Source organism: Culex quinquefasciatus, chromosome 3 (assembly GCF_015732765.1).
Source record: "Culex quinquefasciatus strain JHB chromosome 3, VPISU_Cqui_1.0_pri_paternal, whole genome shotgun sequence".
In the NCBI taxonomy this organism is placed as follows: domain Eukaryota; kingdom Metazoa; phylum Arthropoda; class Insecta; order Diptera; family Culicidae; genus Culex; species Culex quinquefasciatus.
Genome location: NC_051863.1, coordinates 106302153 through 106311929, shown reverse-complemented (window position 1 = coordinate 106311929; position 9777 = coordinate 106302153). Strand labels below are relative to the sequence as shown.

General features: G+C 37.5%; 2 protein-coding genes across 2 annotated transcripts; one reads left to right on the top strand and one right to left on the bottom strand.

Moving 5' to 3' along the window:
- Nucleotides 1-674: 674 nt before the first annotated feature.
- LOC6030822 (UDP-glucosyltransferase 2) lies at nucleotides 675-4367 on the bottom strand. The gene is given in 5 exon segments (XM_001841651.2): nucleotides 675-1256; nucleotides 1316-1560; nucleotides 1563-1867; nucleotides 3615-4124; nucleotides 4189-4367. Coding segments are annotated over 5 exon segments (1611 nt in total). The 5' UTR covers nucleotides 4353-4367; the 3' UTR covers nucleotides 675-869.
- Nucleotides 4368-5111: 744 nt separating this feature from the next.
- LOC6030812 (UDP-glucosyltransferase 2) lies at nucleotides 5112-8121 on the top strand. Its single transcript, XM_001841652.2, has 3 exons — nucleotides 5112-5898; nucleotides 7033-7585; nucleotides 7643-8121. Exons 1-3 carry the CDS (start codon nucleotides 5267-5269, stop codon nucleotides 8027-8029), a joined length of 1572 nt encoding a protein of 523 aa, XP_001841704.2. The 5' UTR covers nucleotides 5112-5266; the 3' UTR covers nucleotides 8030-8121.
- The last annotated feature ends 1656 nt before the right edge of the window (nucleotides 8122-9777 follow it).

The window sequence follows — 9777 nt, the reverse complement described above, 5'->3', positions numbered from 1 at the left end:
CTCTAAGTTGGATAGGGAGACTAGGAAAATAAATCCTGGATTTTAGTCCGATGTTTTTTTCACGTTGGTTTATATTATAAATTGGGTTTATCTATTATGATGTTATAACAAAATAATAAAAAAAACAACAATTATTAGCGCAATTTTAATTAAATTTGGAATTTAGGACCAAAAATCTGAAAAAGTGTAAAGAATATGGAGAAAAAGAGTTTTTAGACCACAAATCTGTAAAGACGTTACAAAATAAAAAAAACTAGCATTTTTATTTTAACATTATATATTTGTTTTTTTTTGAGATTGAAATCAGGTTGCTTTTATTTTTTTTTCCTTTTTACTTGATATCCTAAAATTGAAAAAATGTTAGCATAACAGCATACCATTGAAAGAATGTCAGAATACAATTATGTATCAATGTGCTTTTCGTCGTATCAAATACGTTTATCGTGTTTGATTTATGATTTTGAATCGAGTGACCAACACCATTAACGACACAAAAAGACGGTGCAGTTGACTGAGATTGGTTGTATTGCATTCTAAGTAGCGTGATAGACACACACGTGAAAAGTCATTGCTTGATCGGCGGTGCAGCAATCGCAGCTGTACTTAATTATTTTTACACAAAAGCGAATGGTCAAACAAGCGTTTCGTATTTAGAATTGTAGGAAAAAGATTTTTCAGTGGTTTAAATTGTTCAATTATATTTTATTCACAATATATTTTTTCTACAACTATTCGCTTGGCTATGATGATGAAGTTATTGTCAATTGAAATTTAATCTTCTTTTCTTACAAGGGTGGTTTACAGCTAGATTAAATTCACGTGTTTCGCTATCAACCAAGCTTGATTTTTTGCTCGTCATCATCACTGTTCTACTGTCGTTTCTTATCACTGAGCTTCCTCGTTTCCGCTGATAAAATCTTCATCAACGCTGATTTCAAGACCCACACAACCACAATGAAACCGAAAAGCAAAGTACACTTTACATCGTACAGCTCACTTGTCCACGAGCTCATCCACTTGCTTGGGGATTGAATTGATTTGCAGTTGGGATGACGTAGGGCCCATTCAATCCACCATACGGCACGATTCAGTGGCAGCTCTGGTTGATCTCGGAACAGTGCGGATCGTTGCTTCATGTTCTGTCGATAAGATGGATTTTCCAAAATGTCCACCAAAGCTGTTCGAACTTTTTCCGCAGTCAATGCGGAATGATCCAGTTTGATTGCCACTCCAGCTCGAACAGATTTGTGAAGGTTCTGAAAGATCGAGTAAATGCTAGTAAAAGTTGCAATTCATGACGAATAATGATTCTTACCCGATATTGATCCGCAATGAACGGAATTCCAACCATCGGAACGCCGTGCCACGTGGCTTCGTGCGTACTCAGCATTCCTCCGTGCGTGATAAATGCTCTGATGTTTGATTGTGCCAAAATATCATTTTGAGGTAGAAACTTCTTTAACATCACATTATTCGGAAGATCACACTCAATTTCTGTTTCAAACTTCCACAAAAAGTTGTACTGTGGAAATTGTCGAAACACATCCAAAAACATCCGAATCGTCGATTCCCAAGTCCACTGCTCTGCACGTTTGTTCCCAAAGAAAAGAGAACAGAACCCTTCCGGCCTGCTTCGATGAAAGTTTTGAGATCCACTGGTAGTTGTTTGGGCTTGGTGCGAACCTGAAGTCCACCGACCGGAACGTGGTTCGGTGGAACCGACTCGGGAAAGTCGACCGAGAAGTGGTAGTTTGCTAGCAGGAGCATAATCCGTTTTTCCAAGTCAAAGGCACTTTCCATGTTTTCTGATTTGTAATATTGATGCATCATTTCGTCAATTTTGGGGAGATAAACGTTGTGGCGGTAGCTGAAAAACATTGCATGATGAATGGTTTCTTAGAAGCAAGAACTTTGTGGTCCCCAGAAGCATAAGCACTAAGCAGTGACTTTTTCAATTTTTTTTAGACAGGGTCGATTTTTTTAAAGTTTATATGGAGAATTAAGGCGGTTCGCTGCTTAGCTAATTTCTACATCCTAAAAATTCCGACAATCCCACAAAAAAGAGAAAAATCTCAGAAACACGATGCTGACAATGTCAAAATCAAGCAATATGTTTTCATTTGCGCAACAAAAACTAAACACAATTTTTAATTAAAAAATAGACGTTTAATTTCCTTCAATGTGAATTCCGTATCAATCGTCAACGATTTGTAGAGAGTGAAAAATGGGAGTTAAGTGAAAAATGGGAAACTTTGAAGTGGTGCAATATACGAAAAAATGGTCCTAAAATCGGAATTCTTCCTTGTTTTTACGGTATCAATAGCTCCACCAAATTGATATGAATTGATGATTTAAATGTTGTACACCCAAAGTTAAAGTCCATGCGGATAATCCTTTCGAAAAGAAACAAGAGGAAAGTACTATTTGGCGAGTAGGGGAGAGTGGGGAGACTTGATCCCCTTTTTTTGTATCGCACATAACTCTGTCAATTTCTCACAAAACGATAAACTTTTTGCATGAATTGAAAGCTTAAACATTCATCTATGTTTGGTTAGTAAGGGTATTTCATCAGATGAACTCTTCGAGTCATGCCAAGCGTTTAAAAAAAATATTTTAAACCGGCATTTTAAAAATGTTAGGGGTAACTTGGTCCCCCTTTCAACATTTTGAAGAAATCTTAAGAAAAATGTTTCTTATTCATCCAAACTTTTAATTTTCTATAAATTGCAGCAATTTCACATAAAACCTGTACGTTTGTGTTCAAAATATAACAAGTTTAGTATGTAAAATATTGAAAAACCAAAAATATTATTTGTTAGACCATAATTAAGCATGTTTACAAAAGCTGGAAATTTTTGTTTACAAAACTTTTGAAAAAAGGTTCAAACTGCAGTAAGTTATGGACAACTATACTAAAGGAAACTATGTATGAAAACCCAGCCCAATTAATTAATCTTGAGGCTGAATCCAGTGACTGTAAAAATGCAGGGATCAAGTCTCCCAAAACGCACTTTTTTAAACAATTGATTGTAAAAATAGTATGACGATAAATTGAACATCAAATGCGTAAGGGTTTTTGAGTTGATAAGTTTATCAAACAATTCATATATAAAAAATATTTTTTTTAATAATTTTCAAGTGTTTTCTATGCATATCAAAAAAAGAAAAAAATATCTCTTTTAAGTTTTTTGCAGCTCATTTTAGAAAAATGTGTGTAACTAAATCTTAACATTTTTAATTTTTTTTCTTTGTTTTCTACAATGAGTTTTAGTTAATTTCGCACCAATTTCTAGAACAAAGCTAATTGTTTTACCCACATGCTGACGAGATACAGGCTTGGGATCAAGTGTCCCCGGGGATCAAGTCTCCCCACTCTCCCCTACTCTTGCGCTACAACAACAACAAATCGTTGTTTGAGATTTCCAAAAAAGTGTCCACTTGGTTTGTGGCTGGTCCTAGCGCAATATTTTGGTATTTTTGAGTGATTTCGATTAAACTAGATTCAGTTTTTTTTCTGAAACGCCTCAGATGATGGTACTGATATTTACGAGAATTATTCGGAAATATTGATTTCGTCACAGTATACCAACTATTGTCTGCCAAGCGATACTCACTAATGATCGTAGCTGTAAACGATGTAGTTGTACATTCGCTCGAAAAAACTCATGTCATGATCGTAGTTTAGCATCACGTACGGAACGTAGGACGGATGTTTGTGGCCCCCGACAAAGTCCGTGGTGAACGACGGGTTGTTGTACGCGGTCACACCCACTACCGGTGGATTGCCAAATTTTCGAAGCAACCCGAACATACACGGCCCCAGAGTTACATCGGCGACCACCAAATCAACGCGGAAACTATCCGGATAGCTCATGATCTGGTCCATCCCTCGTGAACTCAACACTCCCTTGCACATGCCAAAGCCCCAAGCGTAGACACTGCGAGCTCCACCGAAGGCGTTCGCGTTGGCCATTTCGTACAGGTCTAGGGCTTCGGCCAGGAACGAGTACGCCTGCTCCAGATGGATGTAAGTCATGTTGGGACTCGCTGCCTGTTCCACGTCGGCCGATACGATGGTCAAGTTGTGTCCTCGGGCTGCCAGGGCTTCCATCCATGCTCGGTTCCTGATGGTTTGATACACTGGGTTTTAAAATTGAACTCGTACTAGACTTGGGGTTCACAACTTACCAGATGTGGTGGCTGGGACTAGGAACTGGCGTTAGACACAAGATGTTGGCCCCAAGGGTGGGTCCGACCAGTACTGACAACAGTACTACTACAATGTTTGCAGTAATGCACATGTTTAGCAAATGAACACCGGATAAAATTGCAACGGAGTTTTGCTGCTGCATGAGGCTAATGAGGCCAGTTTATGAAGCACGTGAGTAGAATTTTTACCTAATCGTTGTCAATTTGATAGATCGACGTCCTCCATAAGTACATTTATAGTATATATTATGACTGGCAGAATTAAATACCTGGCTTCCATAAGTTGCATTGCTTAGAAAATGTAAAGATAATCTATGGAGTTTTTTTTAATGGTCCAATGAACCAAATTTTCAGTTTTGCTTTTTGGGTGTTTGTTAATACTCCTGACGCGAGGCGGTTTCAAAAACACCCAAAAAGCAAAAACTGGAAATTTGGTTTATTGGATCTTTTCAAAAAAAAAAAGCTCCGGAACTGTTTCTTTACGTGATTAAAACCAAGAAAATTTCAAACTGTGCTCTAACAATTGTACAGGCCGCAATTAGTTTTTTTTTTAAACAGTTTCAAGATTTGAGTGTATCAGTTATCGCTGAATGGTTCTAGTTGAAGTTAGTTGTAGATATATCCATAATGAATATAATGCTTATGCTATTTTTCAAATGGAGAGTCAGCATGTTAAGATGTTTCATCTTTAACGAACTTGATTTTATTAGGGGAACGTTAACCGTATGGGCCATTCGCTCCCGTATTCAAATTATAAATATAAAAATAGACATTCACTTCAGTCACTAATATTTGTTGCAGTTTGTTCAAAGTGCTAAACCATGACGCATGTGTTTCATTCGTGTCTAGCTCTCAATTGCAGTCTTCTAATGTGTCTATTATATTATCAGTTAGTGAATTGCTATAGGGTGGCTTGTGGCTCGTTAGTGCTTAGTTCAATTGTGCATCATTAGGTGCAACTAAAAAAGTATCACAATAACCCACCCTCTTCTATCATCTGGGCAGTACGGAACAACGGTAGAAATTTTGATGCACTGTTCATTCAGCAATTGGCACGATGGGACGCATAGTAGAATACCTCGTTGCGGCATTGGCCGTTTTAAGTTCCTTCGCTGGTGGGACGAATATCCTTTGCTTGATGTCTGTGGCAAGTTACAGCCACCACATTTGGAACCGTGTGCTGATGGAGGCGTTAGCTACGAAAGGATACAATCTTACAATCGTGTCGGCGGATGTGGAAAAGGTCCAGAAGGTGAACATGACTTACATCCACTTGGAAGAAACGTATCATGCAGTCCACGAAGGAGATTCCGCCATTGATTTGTACGAGATGGCCCAGGAGGGCTTGGTGAAAAGTATGCGAACATTTTATGATTATGGAATTGCGTCGTGTGAAGGTTCGTTGAGATCGAAGGGACTGGGTCAAATTCTGAGCTACCCGGACGACTTCAAGTTCGATTTGGTGCTGTATGATTTCACGCTTGGTCCTTGCATTTTGGGATTGTTTCACAAGTTCGGACAACCGCCACTAGTTGGAGTAACAGCGTTTAATATTCCTCCTTACACTTACGATCTGATCGGTGGACACAAGTATCCGGCGTACATTCCATACTATACGCTCAACTATGATAGTTACATGACATTTTTGCAAAGATTGGAAAATGCGTTCATTTATGCAGCAGACTATTTGTAAGTATTGAATTTGTTTTATTTAGCGTGTTAAAAATTATAAAACAGAACAAACTGACATGAAATGTTAATTCATTTTGCCCTCCTGTAAATGAGAATTTGAACAATCTAAATCAAAAAAAAAAAAAAAACAGATCTGCCAATGTTTTACAAATCATAGAAAATTAATAATTGAACATAATGATTTGCTTTTTCCTTGATTGAAAAGCCGTTCTTGCGATCTTTCGTTTGATGTAAAGACCGGCTGTACATTAGAGTGTAACAAAAATGACTTTTTGGCGGGCATTCAGGGGTTTGTTCCGGTGGGCATACTGAACCCAAATCCAAAATATGAGCTTGATTGGACGTAACAGGAGCTGGCGCTCCACCCTTCAATTTTAAATGGGATTTAACCCGTAAAAAAAGATTTTTTCAAAAATGACAATTTTTGAGGCATTTTGGCCACTGAAGCGTTTACCAAAAACATCACTGGCGTGTAGGCCAGATCCTTTTGGTATATATAACATTGAAGTGGAGCACCCCGGAGCTCGGTACAGACCTTCAAAGTTTGGCATTTTTTCGAAAAATCGGCAAACTTTTATTTTCTCCAGTAGTACATATTTTTTACAAAAAAAAAAGACTTCACACTCTGAAGCCAATAAAACTCAAGCTTAGTGATGTTTTAAACATGCTCTGATAACTTTTTTATGAAAATATCAATTAAATTCAGGGTTTCCACAATTGTGGGAGGCACAATAACATCCCAAAATTATGGAACAGACAATTTGGAGGCAGAGTTTTGCTGCTCTGGATCAAATAGTCTTGAAATGAGATTTTGTTCAATAAATACTATTTTTACAAGTTAAATAGCAAATAAAGGTCCTAAAAATAGCGACAGAAAAGTTGCATTTTGCATCCTAGCGACAAATTACCACAAAAGTGTTCCGAATATGTGGGATGACTGTAGTTTATTTTACATGATGCAATTTTTGCGGGTTCTCATGTAGTTGAAGGGTTTGAATTAACACAATAATGTTATTCTTCCCATAACAAATCCCATACACACGTAAAACGCCGACAATCAGGATTAAACTATATATTTTATTTAAATTTTCACAGCATAATAATCACTATATTATCTATTTCGCGTAATAGCTATCGCACCTACGTCTTCCTACCAGCAACAGACAAGCAAATTCGTCAGATTCCTGCATTCAAGAACATGCCTTATGTTGGAAGTTTACAAGAGAAAACAATGCTCGTGATGGTCAATTCCCACCATTCAGTTGACTTCCCAGAGCCGATACCCCAGAACATGGTTATGGTTGGTGGGCTGCAGATCATGGAGCCGAAACCATTACCCGAGGACATCAAAAAGTTTATCGATTCCGGACGCAAGGGAGCAGTTCTGTTTTCTTTGGGCACCAACGTTCTGAGCTCAGACCTCGGCGATGAGCGGATTTCCATGTTTTTGGAAGCAATTCGACAGTTTCCGGAGTTCAATTTCCTGTGGAAGTTTGAAGCAGACTTGAAGAACCATCGTGTGCCCAAAAACCTTATGGTCAAGAAATTTTTACCACAGAACGACATTCTTGCTCAACCAAAGATTAAGCTTTTTATTACGCACGCGGGTTTGCTGAGCACTCACGAGGCCACCTGGCATGGTGTTCCCATGGTTGGAATTCCGTTCATTGCCGATCAGTATCGCGTAAGACCATTCTCTAAAGGGTATATGTTCAAGTAACACAAACATTTATCGTTTCAGAACCTCGAAAAATCCCTCCAGGCTGGGGTCGCCGAACGGTTGGTCATTTGGACGGTAAGCACCGAAAAGATTGTGGCCACTATTCGGAAGGTCCTTGAAGACGATGGTTATCGGGTACGAATGAGGGTCAAATCTGCTCTGTTTCGAGATCAACCGGAAAAACCTCTCGAGCGAGCTCTCTGGTGGATCGATTGGTGTTTGAGGCACCCAAATGCGGAAACAATCCGGTCGCCAACAGTCCGTCTGGGCCCGTGGAAAAGTGAACTGTACGATGTGAAATTATTCCTATTGCTAGTGACACTGTTGGTGGTAGTTGGGATAAGGAGGACTCTTCGAGGTTTGTTTTTGAGCGGAAGTGTAGTTGAAAGGAAGATAAAAAATAACTAAAATACAACATTCCGACATTTAAACATTTTAGAAATTTAGTTATTATTTGTTGATTCAGTGAAATAAAATTTTACAGCTTCGAGAGTAAAAAATTAGACGTGTTCATTAGTCTTATTTTGTGATCGCCACATTTATAATCGGTAGCAATAGTTATGGATTTCAACGACCGAGTCTAGTAAGGTTCTCTCCACTAAGGTGGCCCCGAATATGACCTGATTTGACGAATACTTGAGCAGGCCATGTCAAGTACAATTTTAATTGAAAAATAGCCAAAAGCTTAAATTGCTGTATCTAAACAATTTTCTTCTCCAAATCGTTTGAAAAATGTAATTAACTTGGGCAACTTTAGTTTTAATCCTATTGGGCTTATACCCATACAATTCAGTCATGTAATAGACAACGAAAAGTCAAATTTGATCAACCCTATTGTTCGCACAAGGCTTCATCCATAAAGTACGTCACGCTAAAATCAGCCAAAATTTACCCCCCCACCCCTCCACCCCTTTGTCACGCTTTTCCTATACTTACAACACGCAATGTCATACTTGCTCAGACCCCCCTCCTCCCTAGAGCGTGACATACTTTATGGATGACGCCCAATACAATTGAGCAATTCTCTGAGATTTCGGTCATTCGATTTTTTTTGTATTTTTTAATCCGGCTGAAACTTTTTTGATGCCTTCGGTATGCCCAAAAAAGCCATTTTGCATCATTAGTTCGTTCATATAATTTTCCATACAAATTTGGCAGGTGTCCATACGAAAATGATATGTGAAAATTCAAAAATCTGTATCATTTGAAGGAGGTTTTTGATCAATGTCTTTAGCAAAATTGTTGGTATGGATATAGACTACACTGAAAAAAAAATGATACACGGTATAAAAAAATAAGGTGATTTTTAATTTCAGGTTTTGTCACTAAAACTTGATTTGCAAAAAAAAAAAAACACAATTTTTTTCTGATATGTTTTAGAGGACATTTTTTCAGAAATTTCCAGAATGGGCAAAAAATCTTTGACCAAGTTATGATTTTTTGAATCAATACAGATTAAAAAAAATCGAAATATTGGCCGCATAATTTTTTCAATATCATTATTCGATGTAAAATCAAATTTGCAATCAAAAAGTACTTCAGTGAAATTTTGATAAAGTGCACCATTTGCAAGTTATAGCCATTTTTAGGTAACTTTTTTGAAAATAGTCGCAGTTATTCTTTTTTTTTAACTAGTGCCCATGTTTGCCCATTTTTGAAATAGCTTTGAATAGCTGAGAAAACATTCAATATTACGCCCTTTTGAAATGTCAGTCTTGATTTTAAATTATTAAAAATATTGTTTTCGAAAAGATCGGAAAATTTCACGAATGTTTCATATTTCACTTTAGAAAATGGTGGGTTGTTTGGGTGAGACTTATAAAATTCAAATTTCTTGCAACTAAGGGTCGTATGGACAAAGTTCAAAAAGCAAAATATAGATAATTTTCTCAGCTATTCAAAAATATTTTTTTCAAAAGTGGGCAAACATGGGCACTAATAAAAAAACGTTACTTAATCCACCCGGTGGTTGACGCCTTCCTCACATCTATCCAAAATGCAAAAAGTGCGTAAATAACACTTAAGTGCTTATAACTTCTGATAGGGTTGTCAGATCTTCAATGTCCTAGACGCGTTGGAAAGGTCTTTTAAATACATTTCTGAAAACGTATAGCATGACGGGTTTTCTTACAAAAACCACCCTTTTTACAATCTTC